This window comes from Brachyhypopomus gauderio, unplaced genomic scaffold, assembly GCF_052324685.1.
Source record: "Brachyhypopomus gauderio isolate BG-103 unplaced genomic scaffold, BGAUD_0.2 sc223, whole genome shotgun sequence".
Classification (NCBI taxonomy): domain Eukaryota; kingdom Metazoa; phylum Chordata; class Actinopteri; order Gymnotiformes; family Hypopomidae; genus Brachyhypopomus; species Brachyhypopomus gauderio.
In genome coordinates, this window is record NW_027507044.1 from 22,501 (window position 1) to 47,500 (window position 25,000).

At 46.1% G+C, this 25,000-nt stretch overlaps 1 protein-coding gene across 2 annotated transcripts in view; it reads right to left on the minus strand.

The window, feature by feature from the left end:
- Positions 1–25,000, minus strand: part of LOC143503270 (cadherin-23-like) — a 187,054-nt gene that overhangs the window by 19,489 nt on the left and 142,565 nt on the right. For both annotated transcript variants that reach the window (XR_013127198.1, XM_076995615.1), the window contains exons 13-18: positions 7,931–7,995; positions 7,593–7,830; positions 2,154–2,259; positions 1,762–1,889; positions 999–1,071; positions 106–222 (exon numbers count right to left, since the gene is read on the minus strand). Coding sequence is in view for 1 of the 2 variants with exons in the window: in XM_076995615.1 (XP_076851730.1) it covers positions 106–222; positions 999–1,071; positions 1,762–1,889; positions 2,154–2,259; positions 7,593–7,830; positions 7,931–7,995 (727 nt within the window). In the remaining variant the exon portion in view is untranslated. The remainder of the gene's footprint in view (positions 1–105; positions 223–998; positions 1,072–1,761; positions 1,890–2,153; positions 2,260–7,592; positions 7,831–7,930; positions 7,996–25,000) is intronic.

A 25,000-nucleotide genomic window follows, 5' to 3' on the forward strand; every position in this document is an offset into this window, starting at 1 on the left:
GTGTATTCGTCATGTGTGTATGTGTTTACCTGTGTGTGCGGGCGGGCATGTGTGTGTGTTTGTGTGTGTGTGTGTGAGTATGTGTGTATGTGTATGTGTGTTTACCTGAACGTGGGTTCAGTCTGAACTCAGTAGGACCCTGCAGTGAGTAGATTAGAGAAGCCTGACCAAACTCTCTTGATGCATCTCGATCTGTAGCGTTCACAAACAACACTGTGGCCCCTGAGAGAGAGAGAGAGAGAGAGAGAGAGAGAGAGAGAGAAAGAAAGAGAGAGAAAGAAAGAGAGAGAGAGAGAGAGAGAGAGAGAGTGAGAGAGAAGGATGGGGACCAATTACTGCAGACCCATTCTAACTGATAATGGAGTGATTGGCGTGAGTCCAGTCACAGAAGATAACAGTAGAATGAAAGACAGAAAAACACTCCCCGCACAGACGGAGAGACAGACAGATAGGTATACAGACAACCTGACAGATGGACAGACAGACAGACAGATTGCCAATTGCCAGCCAGACATATAGATAACCAGACAGCCAGACAGACAAAGTTCTAAAATAGATTAATGTAATGGGGTCTGTACCCTGCATTGATGATTTCAACTTGCAGAGTGTTTATGGATTTTTGGATTATGAGAGTGTTTATGGATTTTTGGATTATGAGAGTGTTTGGCAGAGCAGTATGGGCCACATCTGTAGTCAAGAGTATCAACAATCCCACTGACCTAAGACTCACCTCAACACACACACGCACACACACACACACACACGCACAAACACACACACACACACACACACACACACACACACACACACACACACACACACACACACACACACACACCCATGTCTGGCTGACACCGTACCAACCAATCCAGTGACAGTAGTAATGTGAGTGGGTGGGGCTAGCTGGGGGAGGAACAAACTGGAGATTCATGTGAGAAACGTGTCTGATGTTGAAGGGATTCAAAACACCAGCCTGGAAGATGAAGGTTTACACGAACCTGCAACCATGTTCTCTGAGATCCTGACGATGTATGATGGCTGGCTGAACTCAGGAGGATTATCGTTCTCATCCTGAGGGAGACACACACACACACACAGATATGAAGAAGGTAGCGCAGCGTTACAGAATTACCGCACATACTTTGTGCACCCTGTCCATAACACACACACACAAACACACACACACACTGGACATCATATCAAAAGCACATCTACCCTATAGTTCTGGCCTTGTCAGGCTTTCTGCCTATCCTGCTCTGTTGCTAAGTATCTCAGCAGCCAATAAGATGTCAGTATGGACGAGGGAACACTGATCAGCACAGGGAGTCACATCCTACCACATGTATATTCATCTGCTGTATGTATTTGTGTAGCGTATGTTTTCTTAAAGCATGATTATTCAGTATTTGCCCAATGTACCTGCTGGTTTCCATTTAATACAGGAAAAGCGTTTATACTGGTGACTAAAAGGAACGTAAGAAGAAACAGCATTTATTGTCAGCTAAACCCAAACCCTGTAAACCCTAAACCTGTAAACTCAAACCCTCTAAACCCTAACCCTCTAAACCCAAACCCTCTAAACCCAAACCATGTAAACCCAAACCCTCTAAACCCTAACCATGTAAACCCAAACCCTCTAACCCCAAACCCTTGAGTTTGGGTGTTTGTGAACTGTGGTTTTTGCCTATTGCACTTTACAAATAACCACATTCCTATTGAACATCCCATCCAGACATGTAAGAGGGGGGTTACAGTACTCACAAGCAGCTCTACAGTGATGGGCACGGTGCTGTTGAGGGCTGGATTCCCCCCGTCCCTGGCCATCAGGGTCAGGTAGATCATCCCACTAGAAACCTGCTCGTAGTCCAGAGGTCTGATCACCATGATGACTGAGAACAGGAGAGCAGAGTGAACTCACATCACTCCGCACGTCACCACGGAGCGATCCATCACACATAAAGAGATCCGGCCGCTTCCAGGAGCCCGAGTGCTGCCCGTGGGCAGGCTCGGCTAAAAGCCTCCGGTAATAACAGGGGTCATGCAGTGGGACACAAGTGTGTCTGCCATTTGGCTGTATGTGAAATTGCCATTAAAGTGTGAAAGGCAGCTGCTTTAGCCTGAGGGCCACATACCAGCGTATCCTTCCACCATACCTGCGTATCCTTCCACCAGGCTGATGCTGAAATAACCCAGGAACTGGGAGGCGTAGATGATGGAGTAGGTCAGGATGTTATTAGGGGGAGAGTCCTCGTCGGTCGCCTGAGAGAGAGAGAGAGAGAGTGAGAGAGTGAGAGAGAGAGAGAATTAGAGAGGCAGAGGGTATGGAGAAAGAGAGAGATAGAGAGAAGGAGAGAGAAAATGGGATAGAAACAGAGAAGAAGAACAGCTGTTGGCAAATCAATGGGTCTAAATCATAAGTAACTACTGTTTACAACTACTGATTACAACTACTGTTTACAACTACTGTTTACAACTACTGATTTACCACACAGCTCAGCTATGACAAAGTAAACACAGATATTTGCCAATCATCACAAACCTTTATAACGATTTTAATGCAACAGGGTTCAGAGTTCAGATGCTGTGATGCAACATATTAAACAGCCCCAGTGTGACATAAACACTAACATGGATATAAACAGTGACATGGATAAAACACTGACACAGATAAAACACTAACAGATAAAAACACTAACAGATAAAACACTAATGGATAAAACACTGACACAGATAAAACATTAACACGGATAAACCACTAATGGATAAAAACTGACACAGATAAAACACTAACATGGATAAACCACTAACAGATAAAACACTAACAGATAAACCACTAATGGATAAAACACTGACAGAGACGCAGGATCAGGGATCAAGGATGACGACGATGATGATGATGATGATGTACTGATGTACTGAAATGGGTTCCATGCCACATTGGCAACGTGCCAATGAGAAAAGGCGACACTGAGCTTATGCAAATGACATGATGAGGAAGTGGCTATGCTAACTCCATGAACTCTGGACCAAGGAAGTGCATGCGTGTTAGACAGAGACAATGGCAGAGAGAGAGAGATAAAGAAAGAGAGAGAGAAAGAGAGAGATAAAGAGAGAGTCACAAATCAGTTAGAATGGGGACTCAGGGACCCTAGCTGTGTGTCAGTCACCTCAGCCTCAATGATACTGGGACGTAATACTGGGAGGTGCCTGAATCTTCCACACTGGGAAGACACCTGCTTCTCTGCACAACATGTGTCATGTCCTCACTCAGAGGGCTTTTAACGTCCATCCATAAGAGCATTTGGTGTATACTTTAAAGGGAAGTGGACATGCTTCTGTGAAACCTGTCATTCCCCAGAATGGTCCTCCATACTACTACAGGAAATGCTGAAATCAGTGCTGACAGGAAAACTGTCAGGTCAACACTTAAGGAACAGAAACCAGAACAAAAACAAGACCAAGCAAATACAAAAGAGACTTAAAGGGACCTAAAATAAAGGAGGAAAATATCAGCTCACACTGTTAACGGGAAAATCATTCCCATGGCTGTGACTAAACTGCATTCAGCACAATAACCCATTTGGCAAACCAACTAGCAATTCAGCTCATATTAAAAAATGAAACTACTGTATTTACAATACACAATCAGAGACAATCAATATGATTCTGATAATCAATGATAAAACATGCTAAAATTAATGTTTTTTTTCTAATGTAAACTTAGCAAAATTAAATTAGACCCAAGCATTGGATGCTCCTGTATCTGGAGAAGGCCTGGGTTTATCCAGTAGTCCTGGGTTTATCCAGGAGTCCTGGGTTTATCCAGTAGTCCTGGGTTTATCCAGGAGTCCTGGGTTTATCCAGTAGTCCTGGGTTTATCCAGGAGTCCTGGGTTTATCCAGAAGACCTGGGTTTATCCAGAAGGCCTGGGATTATCCAGAAGGCCTGGGTTTATCCAGGAGTCCTGGGTTTATCCAGAAGGCCTGGATTTATCCAGGAGGCCTGGGTTTATCCAGAAGGCCTGGGTTTATCCAAAAGGCTTGGGTTTATCCAGGAGTCCTGGGTTTATCCAGAAGGCCTGGGTTTATCCAGGAGTCCTGGGTTTATCCAGAAGACCTGGGTTTATCCAGAAGGCCTGGGTTTATCCAGAAGACCTGGGTTTATCCAGAAAGCCTGCATTTATCCAGGAGTCCTGGGTTTATCCAGGAGGTGGGACTGCTCCTAGCAACTGATGAGGGGACTTCACACACACTGCACAAAACACTTACATGTGTATTTATTGAACACAGACATACACTATATGTGTTTCTTTAGCAACACATCCACAGTCTTTGTGATTTTTTTCTGATGTTTTCCTTTTATTTAAATGGTTTGTGGTAAAAGCAAATTTGACTGAGGGACTGAGGGAACAGAGGTTGTGTGATGGAGAATGAAATCAGATTCTCCCCTTAAAGAGTCAGGACTATCTTCTGCCCCAGGGGGAGAAACCTGGGTTTTGACCTCTACCCTGTCTCTACATCCCACCTCTCCCCACCTCCCTTCCTCTTCCTGGCCTCTCCTCTCCTCTCCTCTCCTCTCCTCTCACCTCATCTCCTCTCCTCCCCTCTTCTTCTCTCTTTAGCCATTTGTTGGACACACAGCTGACACTTCACATCCAGCTCACACACAACCATTATCTTAGCACTATATGAATACTGTAGCTTTAGGACTACAGTTATCTAACTGCACACACACACACACACACACACACACACGCACGCACGCACGCACACACACACACGCACACACACACACACGCAGACACACACGCAGACACACACACGACCACACGCGCACACACACACACACACACACACACACACACACACACACACACTATATTGATTCCAAATTCCATAAAAACAATATGAACGGGACCAAGTAGTCTGAAGAAATGTAGTTCCTCCAGTGTAAAGTGCACACACAGCAGGACTTTACTGATGCCCAAGGTCACAATCAGCTGATATGTAAGCTCTTAACACTCAGTGACATGTATTTGATGGCTGCTATTTCAGTACTTCTGTACTAAATTACTCTTGTAATAATTCTTCAAAAGCACATGACATTTAAAATAAATATAAATAAAAAACTTCTGAAACAGATTTATAAACAATGCTGTGTCTTTGTGACACCTACCGTTGCAGTATTAGACTGCTTGGGTCTAGGTCTAGTCTAGATCTGGTCTAGATCTGGTCTAGGTCTAGTCTATATCTGGTCTAGGTCTGGTCTAGGTCTGGTCTAGGTGTAGCTCTGGTCTAGGTGTAGGTCTGGTATGGTCTGGTCTAGGTCTAGGTCTAGGTCTGGTCTGGTCTGGTCTGGTGTAGGTCTAGGTATTAAGATGAAAAACAGGCAGATGTTTTGCTAGAGTAACGAGAGAGAGAGAAAGAGAGAAAGAATAAAGCTACTTAGCAACAGAGGAAATCACTGAACACTCCTTCCACCCAGCTGAGACAAACCTGATACCCATCACAGTAGGGCTGAACGATTAATTGCATTTGCGATAATTTCGCGATTTTTAAAAACGCGATTGTCTAATCGCACAGGCTGCGATTTAAACTGGTCACGTGACTTGGGAGCGAGCCGTGCCGAGGACGAACGGAGCAAACCCGAGCAGGAGGCAGGGAGGTGGAGAAGTGAAGTTAACACAGCGCACTTTAACTTGTTGCACAATGGCTTCAGTCTCGACAGAAGCTGACACAACTGAAAGTCTAATACCAAAGAGGGGCAGCACATCAGTTGTGTGAAATTACTTTGGCTTTTAAAAGATGCTGCTCATCGTCAGGTACTGTGCAAAACGTGCCTTGCTACTGTCGCTACGACGCGAGGAAACACTACAAACCTTCTTCAGCATTAAAAAAAAACACCACAAAGCCTCATATTTGTAAGGCTAAAATGCCAACGACATTCAAATACGCCAAAGTGTTTCTCTGCGCTTATTACAGCTTTAGTATGCGGTGAGCAGCGAAATACCGTAAAATCTCGCATATAGGCGCAATAAGATTTAAAGCACGGATGAATCGCAAAAGCGCGGATAGCTTGACCGCGGTCCAGCAGACAGGGTTCACTGACCGAACCGTTTGAAAGTGTAACTCCTTATGGATATAATTGGAAGCGGCACGCTGAAATAACTCGGGCAGTAACGGAGTTCATAGTGAAAGACATGATGCCCGTTAATGTAGTGAACAATCCCGGCTTCATGGCTTTGTTAAACACACTGGATATGCGCTACCAAATGCCCTCGCGCACATATTTTAGCCAAGTTGCTATACCTGCAGAGTTGCCAACTCTCATGCATTGAGCGTCTTAGACTAAAAAGTTAATAGTTCGCTCTGGCGCCAACCACAGGCGATCGATCGATCACGATATAATAAACCCCCCCCCCCCCCCCCCCCCCGGCAACCCTGTATCTGAGCTGTATAAAAAATGCCAAAACAGAGTTTCCTGAAGTGGAACAATGGAAAAAATCGCGATTTTAAATCGCAATCGCAATTTATAGATAAAAAATTGCAATTAGATTATTTTCCAAAATCGTTCAGCCCTACATCACAGTGTGACTCTTTAAACCTGAGACACGTTACAGTGTGACTGTGTGACTCTTTAAACCTGAGACACGTCAGTGTGACTGTGTGACTCTTTAAACCTGAGACACGTCAGTGTGACTGTGTGACTCTCTAAACCTGAGACACGTCAGTGTGACTGTGTGACTCTTTAAACCTGAGACACGTCAGTGTGACTGTGTGACTCTTTAAACCTGAGACACGTCAGTGTGACTGTGACTCTTTAAACCTGAGACACGTCAGTATGACTGTGAGACTCTTTAAACCTGAGACACGTCATTATGACTGTGTGACTCTTTAAACCTGAGACACGTTACAGTGTGACTGTGTGACTCTTTAAACCTGAGACACGTTACAGTGTGACTGTGTGACTCTTTAAACCTGAGACACGTCAGTGTGACTGTGACTCTTTAAACCTGAGACACGTCATTATGACTGTGTGACTCTTTAAACCTGAGACACGTTACAGTGTGACTCTGAGACTCTTTAAACCTGAGACACGTCATTATGACTGTGTGACTCTTTAAACCTGAGACACGTTACAGTGTGACTCTGAGACTCTTTAAACCTGAGACATGTCACAGTGTGACTCTGAGACTCTAACCCTGAGACACTAGGGGTTAAGCCTGAGACCCAGGAGTTCTCATTTTGATCCATAAATACATCATGCTTGTTGCTCCTTTAATATGAAGTTCTGGGTGTCTAACACCCTATCTATACATTCTTACATTTTCATCTACTCCACAAAGAAGTCTGATAATATACAGCTATGATGATCAGGTGAACAGGTGGAGTATATACAGTTAGTGCTGGTGAAGCTGTGTATGACACTCACGGAGGTGACTCTTTTCAGGACAGACTCACCCTCACGCTGGTCATGGAGGTGACTCTTTTCAGGACAGACTCACCCTCACGCGGGTCATGGAGGTGACTCTTTTCAGGACAGACTCACCCTCACGCGGGTCATGGAGGTGACTCTTTTCAGGACAGACTCACCCTCACGCGGGCCACCTGCTGTGGGGACTGCTGGTTCTCCATCAGGGAGCCCATGTAGCTGTCCTTCTGGAAGACGGGGGGATTGTCGTTCACGTCCACCACGTTGACGCGCAGACGGCCGGTGGTCTCTTCACCACCGCCGTCACGAGCCAGCACCGTCAGTGTGTAGCGCCGCACCAGCTCAAAGTCCAGCCGGTCTCGGAGAGTCACCCAGCCTGTCTCAGCGTCCAATGAAAACCTGGGGGTGGAGTAATGTAGCAATCATAGAAAATCAGGTAGAGGGTGGAGCTACCAGGGTGGTGTGGAGTTAATGACAGTGGAAGCAAGGATAAACTCACTGGTCTGGATCATCACTGAAGTAGTAACGTACTACACCAAATGTGCCAAAGTCATTATCTACAGCCTGAGAGAGAGAGAGAGAGAGAGAGAGAGAGAGAGAGAGAGAGAGAGAATGAAGAGAGGGAACAAAATCTTAAATACACTGTGTACACTGTGAATGTGTGCGTGTGTGAAGCACTGAGAGTTAGTGTGCTGGTGATTTTAGTCTTTGTTCAGTAAGAGTCAGTGAGTCAGAACCACCAAATGGACACACTACACATGGCAGAAAGTCTTTAGTTCTGCACGATTAACAATAGCGCACACACACACACACACACACACACACACACACACACACACACACACACACACACACACACACACACACACACACACACACACACACACACACACACACACATTATTCAGGGTGTGCAGGGCTCTAACCAGATGGCTGCCCTGTCCTCTACCCCACAACAGATGCACACACACGCAATGAATCTAGGTGTGTGTGTGATCATGTGTGTATGCATCTTCAGTAGTGCATAGTGTGGGAGGTAAACTTTCATGCTTTGATTTTGAAGGTATACATACATAAATAAATATATAAAGGTGTGGGACAACAGTCAACTATTAGTGTCTCTACAGACAACACTCTCAAAATAGAAGATGAAACATTTCCGTTCTCTCTCCCTCTTCCTCACTTACACACACACACACACACACACACACACACACACACACACACACACACACACACACAGTGTAGAACATTTGTTAGTGTGCTCTACCAGATATGTAAATATGCTACAGTGGGAATGTGGGTTTGTTTGTATGGTGGTGCCTCTGCTTTTAAACCCTGTGGAGGGTCACAGAACCACAGGGCAGTTTTGCAAGAGGTGGAGTGATGGAGGCTGGGATGATGGAGGCTGGAGGCTGGGGTGGTGGAGGCTGGAGGCTGGGATGATGGAGGCTGGAGGCTGGGGTGGTGGAGGCTGGGGTGGTGGAGGCTGGAGGCTGGGATGATGGAGGCTGGAGGCTGGGGTGGTGGAGGCTGGAGGCTGGGTGGTGGAGGATGGAGGCTGGGGTGGTGGAGGCTGGAGGCTGGGGTGGTGGAGGCTGGAGGCTGGGGTGGTGGAGGATGGAGGCTGGGGTGGTGGAGGCTGGAGGCTGGGGTAGTGGAGGCTGGAGGCTGGGGTGGTGGAGGCTGGAGGCTGGGGTGGTGGAGGCTGGAGGCTGGGATGATGGAGGCTGGAGGCTGGGGTGGTGGAGGCTGGAGGCTGGGGTGGTGGAGGCTGGAGGCTGGGGTGGTGGAGGCTGGAGGCTGGGATGATGGAGGCTGGAGGCTGGGGTGGTGGAGGTAATGAGGTGGAGGTGATAGGGTGATGTCACAGGGGTGTGAAGTGATAGGCCAGAGGAAGCTAACCCTTACCCTACACACACAACAACAGACAACAACATACACATGCATACACACACACACACACACACACACACACACACACACACACACACACACACACACACACACACACACACACACACACAGACACACACACAACCACACACACACACAACCACACAGACACACACATATACTCACACACAACCACACACACAGACACACATACACACACACACACACATACACTCACCCCCACACACACAACCACACACACAGACACACACACTCACCCCCCTCACACACAACCACACACAGACACACACACTCAGCCCCCACACACAACCACCCACACAGACACACACAAACTCACACGAACACACACACACTCAAACATACACTCATGCACGCACGCACACAGATGGATCGTGGTAGGGTGTTGCCGTGGTAATGGAGTTTCAGTTGAGCAAATGTGCATTTGGCTTCCAGGGTCACAGGGTGTGTGTGCAGTTATTCAGATGCTTATCTGTGTGTGTGTGTGTGTGTGTGTGTGTGTGTGTGTGTGTGTGTGTGTGTGTGTGTGTGTGTGTGTGTGCGTGAGTAGCCAGCAATACCAGTGATGTTTATACAACTGTGCTATAAGCTAACTGGACTCTCATGACCCTGAATATGTTCACTACAGTCTGATCACTACAGTCTGATCACTACAGTCTGATGGTCAGGTTATGAGAGATGGGTCACAACAGTCTGAGTGAGGGAGAACGGCTCTGGTCTCTCTCTCTCTCTCTCTCTCTCTCTTTCTCTCTCTCTCTCTCTCTCTCTCGTTCTGGTGGGACCTCTGTGAGTGGCAGATGCTAAACAGTGTTTGTGCTCAGACAAAAGAAGGAGGTGACCAACAGGAAGACGTGAAACCTCTGAGACTGCCAACCTGACAAGCTCATCAGTGGACATCAGTGGAATGTTCCGGAGGAGAAGCACTCGCACAAAAACCTAGAGGCTATCACTCTATAAGCACAGCACTTACAGAGAAACCCCACGTCACACACACATCTGTCAGTTACTGCCTGCAGTTCTACAAATTGTGCAGAACTGGGAGCTTGTGCTGTCTTTGGTTTGGAGGGAAACGCGTTTCCAGTCCACTGACCTGATGAGTCGCTTCTGAGGTGAATCAAAGCCAGTCAGTGAGTGTTGTGTGTCTAGATAAGCAAGACAAGGCTAGACCAGCGTGCTCTACACACGTCAACGTAGGCGGGAAGGGAAATATGTCAAATACGGCTGAAGGAAAAAGGGCAGGCGTTGTACACACTTTGTGTTTGATGATTACTGCCAGTGTGCAGTAAACATCATCAGCACGGTTTGTGTTTGTCAGGCTGTTTATAGACGACTGAGTTGTTCCACTCTACAGTTATGCTACGTTCTGCAAGATGTAACTAGCGCAGTCTTAATTACAGCCAACTTCATTAGTGCTTCCTTAATTTGCGCTGTCTTAATTAGCAATGGCTTAATTAGCTCTTTCCATTTCTGCTTTCTCATCTGTGCCTTCGGTTACACATGCAGTACTGAGTGTGCAGGTGCGTACTGTGTTATAGAGCTGAGTGTTCAGGTGTGTGCTGTGTTATAGAGCTGAGTGTTCAGGTGCGTACTGTGTTATAGAGCTGAGTGTTCAGGTGAGTGCTGTGTTATAGAGCTGAGTGTTCAGGTGTGTGCTGTGTTATAGAGCTGAGTGTTCAGGTGCGTACTGTGTTATAGAGCTGAGTGTTCAGGTGTGTTCTGTGTTATAGAGCTGAGTGTTCAGGTGCGTACTGTGTTATAGAGCTGAGTGTTCAGGTGTGTTCTGTGTTATAGAGCTGAGTGTTCAGGTGTGTGCTGTGTTATAGAGCTGAGTGTTCAGGTGCGTACTGTGTTATAGAGCTGAGTGTTCAGGTGCGTGCTGTGTTATAGAGCTGAGTGTTCAGGTGCGTACTGTGTTATAGAGCTGAGTGTTCAGGTGCATACTGTGTTATAGAGCTGAGTGTTCAGGTGTGTGCTGTGTTATAGAGCTGAGTGTTCAGGTGCGTACTGTGTTATAGAGCTGAGTGTTCAGGTGCGTACTGTGTTATAGAGCTGAGTGTCCAGGTGTGTACTGTGTTATAGAGCTGAGTGTTCAGGTGCGTATTGTGTTATAGAGCTGAGTGTTCAGGTGCGTATTGTGTTATAGAGGTGAGTGTTCAGGTGTGTGCTGTGTTATAGAGCTGAGTGTTCAGGTGTGTGCTGTGTTATAGAGGTGAGTGTTCAGGTGCGTACTGTGTTATAGAGCTGAGTGTTCAGGTGTGTGCTGTGTTATAGAGCTGAGTGTTCAGGTGCGTGCTGTGTTATAGAGCTGAGTGTTCAGGTGTGTGCTGTGTTATAGAGCTGAGTGTTCAGGTGCGTACTGTGTTATAGAGCTGAGTGTTCAGGTGCGTACTGTGTTATTGAGCTGAATGTTCAGGTGCGTACTGTGTTATAGAGCTGAGTGTTCAGGTGCGTACTTTGTTATGGACCTGAGTGTTCAAGTGCGTACTGTGTTATAGGGCTGAGTGTTCAGGTGCGTACTTTGTTATGGACCTGAGTGTTCAGGTGCGTACTGTGTTATAGAGCTACGTGTTCAGGTGCATACTGTGTTATAGAGGTGAGCGTTCAGGTGCGTACTGTGTTATAGAGCTACGTGTTCAGGTGCATACTGTGTTATAGAGGTGAGCGTTCAGGTGCGTACTGTGTTATGGAGCTACGTGTTCAGGTGCATACTGTGTTATAGAGCTGAGTGTTCAGGTGTGTACTGGACACACTTCACTGTTTAAACAGCCTTAAGGCTTCAGCTGGAAACATCCACAACAGATCAGTTTGAGAAGCACTCCAGCCAAAGCACTCCAGCCAGTTCTCTATCACACACACACACACACACACACACACACACACACACACACACACACACACACACACACACACACACACACACACACACACACACACACACACACACACACACACACACACACACACACACTGCCCTGAGTACAGGTTTGACATGAGTGTTACGGTTACCCTTTCTGCTTAAACTGCATTTTCCTTTGAATTAGAAGTCTGGCTATAAGCCACATGCGCGTACGTGTGTGGTTAGAGAGGAAAGACCTTCTCCATACGACACAACCGTGACGTCTCTGCAGAATCAGCAGAATTCAGTGGGAACCTCTTCAGCTCAGCCAGCCCGGAGGTGGTGGCTACTTAAAGTGTCTTATACACACAGATTTTAATAAATCCACTCCCCTATATCATTTATTATGAAATATAATATTTGCAAAGTGATTTGTTTATAGAATGTTTGTGAAACCCCTATAGAGTATGTGATCCCCTTATAGAGGACCAGTATGTGATCCCCCTATAGAGGACCAGTATGTGATCCCCTTATAGAGGACCAGTATGTGATCCCCCTATAGAGGACCAGTATGTGATCCCCTTATAGAGGACCAGTGTGTGATCCCCTTATAGAAGACCAGTATGTGATCCCCCTATAGAGGACCAGTATGTGATCCCCTTATAGAGGACCAGTATGTGATCCCCCTATAGAGGACCAGTATGTGATCCCCCTGTAAAGGACCAGTATGTGATCCCACTATAGAGGACCAGTATGTGATCCCCCTATAGATGACCAGTATGTGATCCCCTTATAGAGGACCAGTGTGTGATCCCCCTATAGAGGACCAGTATGTGATCCCCCTATAGAGGACCAGTATGTGATCCCCCTATAGAGGACCAGTGTGTGATCCCCTTATAGAGGACCAGTGTGTGATCCCCCTATAGAGGACCAGTATGTGATCCCCCTATAGAGGACCAGTATGTGATCCCCCTATAGATGACCAGTGTGTGATCCCCTTATAGAGGACCTGTGTGTGATCCCCCTATAGAGGACCAGTATGTGATCCCCTTATAGAGGACCAGTATGTGATCCCCTTATAGAGGACCAGTATGTGATCCCCTTATAGAGGACCAGTGTGTGATCCCCTTATAGAAGACCAGTATGTGATCCCCCTATAGAGGACCAGTATGTGATCCCCCTATAGAGGACCAGTATGTGATCCCCTTATAGAGGACCAGTATGTGATCCCCCTATAGAGGACCAGTATGTGATCCCCCTGTAAAGGACCAGTATGTGATCCCACTATAGAGGACCAGTATGTGATCCCCCTATAGATGACCAGTATGTGATCCCCTTATAGAGGACCAGTGTGTGATCCCCCTATAGAGGACCAGTATGTGATCCCCCTATAGAGGACCAGTATGTGATCCCCCTATAGAGGACCAGTATGTGATCCCCCTATAGAGGACCAGTGTGTGATCCCCTTATAGAGGACCAGTGTGTGATCCCCCTATAGAGGACCAGTATGTGATCCCCCTATAGAGGACCAGTATGTGATCCCCCTATAGATGACCAGTGTGTGATCCCCTTATAGAGGACCTGTGTGTGATCCCCCTATAGAGGACCAGTATGTGATCCCCTTATAGAGGACCAGTATGTGATCCCCTTATAGAGGACCAGTATGTGATCCCCCTATAGAGGACCAGTATGTGATCCCCCTATAGAGGACCAGTATGTGATCCCCTTATAGAGGACCAGTGTGTGATCTCCCTATAGAGGACCAGTATGTGATCCCCCTATAGAGGACCAGTATGTGATCCCCCTATAGAGGACCAGTATGTGATCCCCTTATAGAGGACCTGTGTGTGATCCCCCTATAGAGGACCAGTGTGTGATCCCCCTATAGAGGACCAGTATGTGATCCCCTTATAGAGGACCAGTATGTGATCCCCTTATAGAGGACCAGTATGTGATCCCCCTATAGAGGACCAGTATGTGATCCCCCTATAGAGGACCAGTGTGTGATCCCCTTATAGAGGACCAGTGTGTGATCCCACTATAGAGGACCAGTATGTGATCCCCCTATAGAGGACCAGTATGTTATCCCTCTATAGAGGACCAGTGTGTGATCCCACTATAGAGGACCAGTATGTTATCCCCATTCTACAATGGCAGTTCTGACTGATGTGTGATCATCATGTTTCTGGTTATTTAACCACTTATTGTTTGGTCTGTAAATCTGAATCATTCATATGATTACAGTTCAAGGACAGTTGTGGGTGAAAATAATAACAGTGTGCTTAGCACATGGTCAATCTCCTCCTTCTAAAAAGGGATGTGTGTGTGTGTGTGTGTGTGTGTGTGTGTGTGTCCGTGTGTCCAGATGTGAACTGACATGCTGCTCAAATTGCTTTCTGTTGCTTCTTCAAAGCAGAGGGAAGAGTCTGAGGAAACCAATTACCTACTGTCAGACCAAGCGTCAAATACACACCACCATAAACACCTCACCCACACCCCCCCACACCTGCACACCACCCACCCACACCCCCACACCTGCACACCCACCCACACACATCACCCACACCACCCACCCACATCCACACACACCCACCCACAATCTCCCAGGCATGGAGACAGCTGGAGAGGCAACGCCAGTCAGCACTCCACCCTAACATAAATACTTCTAGAAATAACTGCAGCCATATAGCAGGCACAGATACACTCACACACACACACACACACACATTCACACACACTCACGCGCGCGCACACACACACACACACACACACACACACACACACAGACACATAGACACACACACTCACACACACACACACACAGACACATGCACTCACACACACACACCAACACTAACACTAACACACACACACACACACACACACTCACACAGACACACACATACTCACTCACGCACACTAACACCAACACACACACACTCACACTCACACACACATGCACATACACACACTCAGGCACACACACACTCATGCACACACTCACACAGATACACACACTCACGCACAAATAAATCCAGACATCAGTGGATGGGTGGACAGTGTGTTAGCTGTGTTGTTGTTAGCCATCATTCCCCCTGCACTCACGTCTAGCTCAGTGAGTGGAGCCTCCACCCTCACACGTGAAGAAAGACAGCTGTCATTTCTCACTCTACAATTATTCTGTTTGTCACAAAAAATGGCTGATTTACTCTACAAACTTTGGCTCAGAACTGGTCACCTTTCCAACTATGACAAGAGAAGCAAACTGTGAGAAGACATTTATACATTTAAAGGTTTGTGGCTAAAACTAAAAGTCTAGTTAAACATGCAAAGATCATCACCAGAGCAGACTGTTACGATGGGATTCTGAGGTCTAAAGTACAGCAACCAGAGGTTGGTAATGAACATATAACATACACTACATACAACACGCTACATACAACAGGCTACATATAAAACAATTCATACAACAGACTACATACAACACAATACATACAACAGACTACATACAAAACAATACATGCAGCACCCTACATATAATAGACTACATACAACATGCTACATACAACACACTACGAACAACACACTGTCAGACACAACACAGGCTATATAGAACAGGAACTGAGCAGATTTGGGATTAAAACATGGGGAGATAACCAAACATAGAACCAGTGGATTCAATCAATTCTGGGTGATATGGATCACCTATGAGTCACTGAATTGAAGGGCTTAGCTTGATGGCTCTCCACATGAGTGCCTGGGGTTTCCAGGCTAGTGGAGTTTGGATAGACATTGTGATACAGCAGCGTGCAAGACCCAAACAGCAGATACCAGAGGGCTAACGCTAAGATACCAGATACCAGAGGGTTAATGTGATACCAGAAGCTTAACACTAAGTCTGGTAGCTCACGTCTTCTTCAGCGTTGAGGTCCTCACCTTCAGTGCTCGCTGTCATGTGAGCTTGAGTAATGTTTCCTACGGCAGACGGTGGAGTCTCTAGACACGCCTCACTCACTTTCACTGCAGCCACTAGGATCAGCATCTGGACTTTAGAGTAACGGCTCACACAGGAAGCTGCTACAGAAACAAACCTGCACTGTCTATTACTGCCTCATAAGAATTTACATAAATGAGTTTTTTTCTTTTTTACAAATTCTACCAAAACCCCCCTCTAATTTTCGTATTACTTCTGTTCAGATTGAATGTTGAATATTCTTAATGTTGCATCTGCATTTTTTAAACGATAATGAATTATTCCATTTGACTCTGGCTATATTTGCCTTTGTGAAAAACTTGGGCCATTTCAGCATTTCAAGTGGTGTAAGATTCATGATTTCTCTTACAAACCCCCCTCCCGAGGTCTTAGTGCAGTTCATTTGTGGTTCACTCATGTTGTGTGAGAGCTCTGAAATCTTGTGAAGGAAATGATTAATGACAGATTGATTCCCTGTGCATCGTAATCTGCACGTAAGCTTCTTAATTGTGTCCCGCGTGTCTCGTTTGCCTTACGTGGACAACCACGAGACCTTCTGCCTGCTGTGGTGGGGAACACAGCCAGCTAGCTTGTTGGTTCACTACGTACGTGAGTAACGTTACCACTAATGAGGAAGACATCACGGAGTAACATATCTTACTGTACCAATCTAAAATTACCTCATTAATTAGCTTGTTTGTGGTGGAAGGTTCCATTCCCGGTTCTGTCACTAAAGTGTCGCTAAAAGGTGCATAAACTATTTTACAACAAAGTAAATGAGCAATAATATGTGAACCTACACCAACAGTGAGCCAGTTTTCTTATTTCATTATTCCACATTTAATGTGATGGTAGTTATGTCTGCCATGTACTCTCACGTGCTGAGAGTCCCACACTCATGACAGGGTGAGGGGCTCACAAAGGAATAATAATGTCCTCTAACTGCTTTAGGAAGATGGGGAAGACCACTCTGATCTTCTACTTAACCATGTCTCCCCTCAACACACACACACACACACACACACACACACACTCTCTCTGTCTCTCACACACAGTCTCTCTGTCTCTGCCTCTCTTGCATGATGGTGACAGCACAACCTGATTCTTATAATCAGGGTTATATGCAATAAAACATAACAGGTTTGTTTGTTTGTCTCGCCGTGTACATTTAAGTTTATTTTCAGGAGCCTAACAGGCTTCTTCTTCTTGTCAATGTTGCTGTTGATGTTGTTGTTGATGTTGTTGTTGTTGTGAACAGCTGGCTCACTCTGTAGAGCCCATAGACTCCTGAACTGGGCTAATGCATGAACCTCCGTTCAAACCTTAAGATGCCTGTCAACTTGTGTAGTAGACAAAGAAGACAGAGAGTAGAGATGACAGGGACGAGACGTGGCAGGTTTATTAGGGCTCTGGACCACAACTGGTGCAACATTTGGAGTCTGTGGAGGTTCCCACAGAAAATACTGTGCTAAGTTGATGAGAAACCAAACCAGCTGCCATTTTTAATGGCAAGACAGAGAGACAAACAGACCAAGAGACTGAGAGACCAAGAGACAGAGAGACAGAGACAGAGAGACCGTGGTTTTAATTCAGAGTGAAACACGTTGAGGGGGGGAAGAGACATGTGTTGCCTCCTCGTGTTTACTGACTAAACCCATTACTGCAATTAGATAAAGACACACACTAGCAAACATAAACATACTCGCACGTAAATAAACAAACATGTGCAGCTTACACACGTACATACGCACACACACGTACGCACACACGCTTCCTGTCCTTTGGACTGCATGCAGAATTAGATAAAAACGTGAATATAAAGTACATCCATGCGAATGCACTCACGTGGGAACACGTGAGCAAGAAGAGTGCCTAACTGTGAAAGAGTGATAAGAAAACGAGTCAAAGTGACTGGTAGAAAAAGAGAAATTATAAACACGGAGGATTAGAGGAGTAAACACAGACAGACTGAACATGGAGGGAGATTAATGAGATGAGAATATGAAGTAAACTCTGCAACTCGAGACATAATGACTCACTGGGGTAGTTATGAGACAGAGGGGGCAGTAGGAGGGCAGAGTGGAGGGAGAGATGGGGTAGTTATGAGACGGGGCAGTAGGAGGGCAGAGTGGAGGGAGAGATGGGGTAGTTATGAGACGGGGCAGTAGGAGGGCAGAGTGGAGGGAGAGATGGGGTAGTTATGAGACAGAGGGGGCAGTAGGAGGGCAGAGTGGAGGGAGAGATGGGGTAGTTATGAGACGGGGCAGTAGGAGGGCAGAGTGGAGGGAGAGATGGGGTAGTTATGAGACAGAGGGGGCAGTAGGAGGGCAGAGTGGAGGGAGGGATGGGGTAGTTATGAGACGGGGCAGTAGGAGGGCAGAGTGGAGGGAGAGATGGGGTAGTTATGAGACAGACGGGGCAGTAGGAGGGCAGAGTGGAGGGAGAGATGGGGTAGTTATGAGACGGGGCAGTAGGAGGGCAGAGTGGAGGGAGAGATGGGGTAGTTATGAGACAGACGGGGCAGTAGGAGGGCAGAGTGGAGGGAGAGATGGGGTAGTTATGAGACAGAGGGGGCAGTAGGAGGGCAGAGTGGAGGGAGAGATGGGGTAGTTATGAGACTGATGGGGCAGTAGGAGGGCAGAGTGGAGGGAGAGATGGGGTAGTTATGAGACGGGGCAGTAGGAGGGCAGAGTGGAGGGAGAGATGGGGTAGTTATGAGACAGAGGTGGCAGTAGGAGGGCAGAGGGGAGGGAGAGATGGGGTAGTTATGAGACAGAGGGGGCAGTAGGAGGGCAGAGTGGAGGGAGAGATGGGGTAGTTATGAGACAGAGGGGGCAGTAGGAGGGCAGAGTGGAGGGAGAGATGGGGTAGTTATGAGACTGATGGGGCAGTAGGAGGGCAGAGTGGAGGGAGAGACGGGGTAGTTATGAGACAGAGGGGGCAGTAGGAGGGCAGAGTGGAGGGAGAGATGGGGTAGTTATGAGACAGAGGGGGCAGTAGGAGGGCAGAGTGGAGGGAGAGATGGGGTAGTTATGAGACAGAGGGGGCAGTAGGAGTGCAGAGTGGAGGGAGAGACGGGGTAGTTATGAGACGGGGCAGTAGGAGTGCAGAGTGGAGGGAGAGATGGGGTAGTTATGAGACTGATGGGGCAGTAGGAGGGCAGAGTGGAGGGAGAGATGGGGTAGTTATGAGACTGATGGGGCAGTAGGTGGACCAGCCTTTGTTTCTTTTTCCTTATTATTAAAAACAGAAAAGACACGACAGGAGAGAGAAGTGTTCACATTAAACAAAAAATATCTAATAGCTCATTTCAGTGAAATGACCCAGTATGAAAAATATACCAAATACCAAATATACCTGGTGCAGTGATGGGGGGGTTGGCTGATGAGTGTAAACTGTTTACATTGGCTGGAGACAGTCTGATCAGAGAAATGAATAAAACAATGTTTATGTCTGAATACTGCCAGTCTGTGATCAAGGCAACTAGACATGAAGAACATTATATGTTTGTGTGTGTGTGTGTGTGTGTGTGTGTGTGTGTGTGTGTGTGTGTGTGTGTGTGTGTGTGTGTGAGAGAGAGAGAGAGAAAGGTGTCAAAGGTGAATTTTCACAGTAAATACTCAGGTAGAAGTATAGATACTAAGGTTTAAAAATACTTCTGTAGAAGTAAAAGTATGAAAAACCTAAGCTTTTTACTCAAGTAAAAGTGTTAAAGTACTGGTTTCAAAACTACTTAAAGGATAAAAGTAACAATAATGTAAGCAAAAAAAATGTCATTAAGGACAAAAGCTTCAGCGGTGACACAGGGCCTATAGTACACTACATAGTACATTACTATAGTACACTACAGGGCCTAGAGTACACTACATAGCTCACTACAGGGCCTATACTACACTGCATAGTACATTACTATAGTGCACTATATAGTACATTACTATAGTACACTACAGGGCCTAGAGTACACTACATAGTACACTACAGGGCCTATAGTACACTGCATAGCACATTACTATAGTACACTACAGGGCATAGAATACACTACATAGTACATTACTATAGTACACTTTATAGTACATCACTATAGTACACTACAGGGCCTAGAGTACACTACATAGCACACTACTGTAGTACACTACAGGGCCTATAGTACACTACATAGCACACTACTATAGTACACTACAGGGCCTATAGTACACTAAACCTTCCTAAAAACATTTTTCTAAAAACCATAATAACTATAATGTTATTTGAAAATGTTAATGTTGAAAAACTAGAGATGCTCTAAGCTGCCTGTTTCAGTACAGTACAGACCAAAAGTTTGGACACACCTTCTCATTCGGAGTTTTCTGTATTTTCATGACTATGAACATTGTAGATTCACACTGAAGGCATCAAAAAGGCATGTGGAATTATATACTTAACAAAAAAGTCTGAAACAACTGAAAATATGTCTTCTCGGTTCTTCAAAGTAGAAGTAGATTACTGCTTCACAGGTGTGCCCTGTCAGGTATAATAAGTGGGATTTCTTGCCTTATAAATGGGGTTGGGACCATCAGTTGTGTTGTGCAGAAGTCAGGTAGATACACAGCTGACAGTCCTACTGAATAGACTGTTAGAATTTGAAAAAAGAAAAAAGCAGCTAAGTAAAGAAAAACGAGTGGCCATCATTACTTTAAGAAATGAAGGTCAGTCAGTCCGAAAAATTGGGAAAACTTTGAAAATGTCCCCAAGTGCAGGCGCAAAAACCATCAAGCTCTACAAAGAAACTGGCTCACATGAGGACCGCCCCAGGAACAGGAGACCAAGAGTCACCTCTGCTGCGGATAAGTTCATCCGAGTCACCGGCCTCAGAAATCGCAGGTTAACAGCAGCTCTGATTAGAGACCAGGTGAATGCCACACAGAGTTCTGGCAGCAGACACATCTCTAGAACAACTGTGTGCAGCAGGCCTTCATGGTAAAATAGCTGCTAGGAAACCACTGCTAAGGACAGGCACCAAGCAGAACAGACTTGTTTGGGCTAATGAACACAAGGAATAGACATTAGACCAGTGGAAATCTGTGCTGGGGTCTGATGAGTCCAAATTTGAGATCTTTGGTTTCAACCACCGTGTCTTTGTGCAACGCAGAAAAGGTGAACGGATGGGGATTTATTCAAAATTGAAGGCATACTGAACCAGCATGGCTACCACAGCAACTGGCCTCCACAGTCACCGGACCTGAACCCAATCGAGATGGTTTGGGGTTAGCTGGACCACAGAGTGAAGGTAAAAGGGCCAACGTGCTAAACATCTCTGGGAACTCCTTCAAGACTGTTGGAAGACTATTTCAGGTGACTACCTCTTGAAGCTCATCAAGAGAATGCCAAGAGTGTGCGAAGCAGTAATCAAGGCAAAAGGTGGCTAGTTTGAAGAATAAAAATCTGTACTTAAGTAAGTTACACAAGTATTTTACATAATTACTCGACACCTCTTTTGTGTGTGAGCATGCATGCGTGTATGTGTGTACACACATATAAGACATTTCCCTAGTCTATTTTTTGTCATGACCCTCCCCTCTCCTCATCTCTCCTCTCCTCCCCATCTCTCCTCCTCTCTTCTCTCCTCCCCTCCCCTCTGACCATATCTCTTCTTCTGCTCATAGACTAGATAACACTATTATTATGTATCACATGATGGGGCCCCGTCTGCTCTCATGAAACATAAATTGTTGGTCCAGTGTTTAGTGTTTGATCAGGGACTTTTATGGCTGCCGTGAGTTTGTGGCTACCTGCTCTGTTACCTACACTCATGCAAAACTTTGTTTCAGTGTGTTATTGGCACCCAACAGTGTTGAAATGTCAAAATATCTCAGCCATCTAGTCACTATGGGGTCAGAGTTTTCCCCACGTTCAGGTGGTGTTGACGCTAGACAGAGTGTCACAGTTCAGGTGAGTTTGTTCCTCCATCTGTGGGTGCAGAAGCACAGATGTATTGGAGGAGGATGCACTGCAAAGATACGAGGCCATCGCTGCCAAGTTTGATGAGCGTTTCGTGCCTAAGTGCTACGTTAATCTTCTTAGCATGTTCATGTGGTGTTTATCTATGCTTGAAGACAAACCCTGAGAAACCTGAAACCCTGAAATCAGTAGTCAGCACCATGGTTGAATACTTTGGCATTGGACCAGATGATGGACTCAGACAAACAGGGTTTCATACACGCCTTCCTTAGCAAACCTAAGGAACCAATCCCATCATGTGGGGCGGAGGTTTCCACATCATTATCATACTGCTGCAGTCAAACGAGCATTCTCAGAAAAGAGGCCAGATGTACTAGATTTCAGTTTTATGCTAGAAAAACGTGTGCAGTTTTGTTTTTTTTTAAAGAATCAGACGTCCAGGCAAATGTCCTAAATCCTAACACTAACCCTAATACCCTAACTCTAACTTCCTAAACACTAACCCTAACTCTAATACTAACCCTATCACCCTAACACCCTAAATTCTAACCCTAACACCTTAACACTAACACTCTACCCCTAAACTCTAATCCTAACACTAACACCCTAACCTTCACCTTAACCCTAAATCCAGTCAAGCGTCCAGGGAAAACCCAAGTTTGCAGTACCCAACTTGCAGCAGACTGTTGAAAATTTTATTCCAAAAAAGATTTTGGCACAGAGCATACATTGCCACTATCCCCCTGTAGTGTGACAGTGTTGTTAATGTCCACCCCTGCCCTGGGGTATCTTCTCCACACTGATCAGGTCCAAGGTGATCTCACACTAGTTACTAACTTTAGTTACTTTAGTTTAATAAGGTGGTCAAACCAAATCTCTCTAGCAATGTCAGAGCAATGTCACCAAACCTCTAAATCAACCCTACCAATATCCCTGAGCTCTGCCAAACCCTCACCAACCCTCACAAATCTTCACTAACCCTCACAAACCTTCACCAACCATTGTTAACCCTCATCAACCATCATAAACCCTCATAAACCCTCACAAACATTATACCAACACTCACAAATCTTCACCAACCCTCAGAAACCATCCTAAACCCTCACAAACCCTTACCAACCATCGTAAACCCTCACCAAACATTGTAAACCTTCACCAAATATCGTACTCACAAATCCTCACCAGTCTTCGCCAGCCCTCAAAAACCCTCACCAACCCTCACAAACTGTTACGGTTAGACTGGGCAGGCATGACGCAAATGCAGGAGGTAATTTATTAAAGAAACAAGACAAACAACTGAAATGATTGGGGTAAAACCAAGTAAAGGGGAACACACACGATTAGGGAGTTCACAAGCGAAAACACGATAACCATGACAAAATCATAAGTTCACAACAACTCACGCAATAGGCAGCAACAGATATCAAATACAGTGATCATGGAACATGGGGAGCAAGGGCGACAGAGAGAGAGAGAGAGAGAGAGAGAGAGAGAGAGAGACAGAGAGAGAGAGAGAGAGAGACAGAGAGAGAGAGAGAGAGAGAGAGAGAGAGACAGAAAGAGAGAGAGAGAGAGAGAGACAGAGAGAGAGAGAGAGGACAGACAGAGAGAGAGAGAGAGAGAGAGAGAGAGAGAGAGAGCAGAGAGAGAGAGAGAGAGAGAGAGAGAGAGAAATTAAGGGAGGAACAGGCAGGTTACAGGACCAACTTACAGACAATGACCGACAAGGAATAAATCCACTGAAACGCCAAGACTAAACAAGACACAGGTGAGAGCAATAATCAAGTGGCAGGGAAACACAGTACAGGGGCGTGACAGTCGACGGAGAAAGCATGGAAACAGGGCGGGACTAGGGAAAGGAAAACACTGCTCATGGACAGAGATGACAGCTAGTATTGGAAGGGCGGAGCTAGACATGACGCAAACCCTCACAAACCCTCACTAACATTCACAAACCCTCACAAACCCTCAAAAACCCTCACAAACCCTCACCAACCCTGACCAACCCTGACCAACCCTCACAAATCCTCACAAACCCTCACCAACCCTCACACTCACAAACCCTCACCAAACCTCACAAATCATCGCAAACTCTCACAAACCATCACCAACCCACACAAAACCTCACCAACCCTCACAAATCCTCACAAACCCTCACAAACCCTCACCAACCCTCACAAATCCTCACAAACCCTCACCAACCCTCACAAACTCTCACAAACCCTCACCAAACCTCACAAATCATCACAAACTCTCACAAACCATCACCAACCCTCACAAACCCTCACCAACCCTCACAAATCCTCACAAACCCTCACCAACCCTCACCAACCCTCACAAACCATCACCAACCCTCACAAACCATCACCAACAATCACCAACCCTCGCAAACTCTCACAAACCCTCACAAACCCTTGCAAAGCCTCGCAAACTCTCACAAACCCTCACAAACCCTCACCAACCCTCACAAACCATCACAAACCCTCACCAACCCTCACAAACCATCACAAACACTCACAAACCCTCACAAACCCTCGCAAACTCTCACAACCCTCACCAACCCTCACCAACGTCCTTGCTGACGAATCCAGTGCAGAGAGACTGCAGGTCTGATGGGGAAGACACCAGCATAAGGAATGCAGCGTTACTGCCAGACTTATGTCATCAGACATCATCTGATTACTGAAGTGCCTATAAACATCTTAATCAGATTACTGACTAAATCTGCTTTCTAGCTGTTATCGGGTTATTGAGTGCATGTCAGCGCACTCATTGATGGAGCTGCCAAAACTCGTGTCTGTGCAGCCAGTCCTGCCAGACAGATGACAGTGCCCTCTAGAGTCAGAGAGATGAAACTACCAATTTGTGACAGGGACACTTTGCAGCAG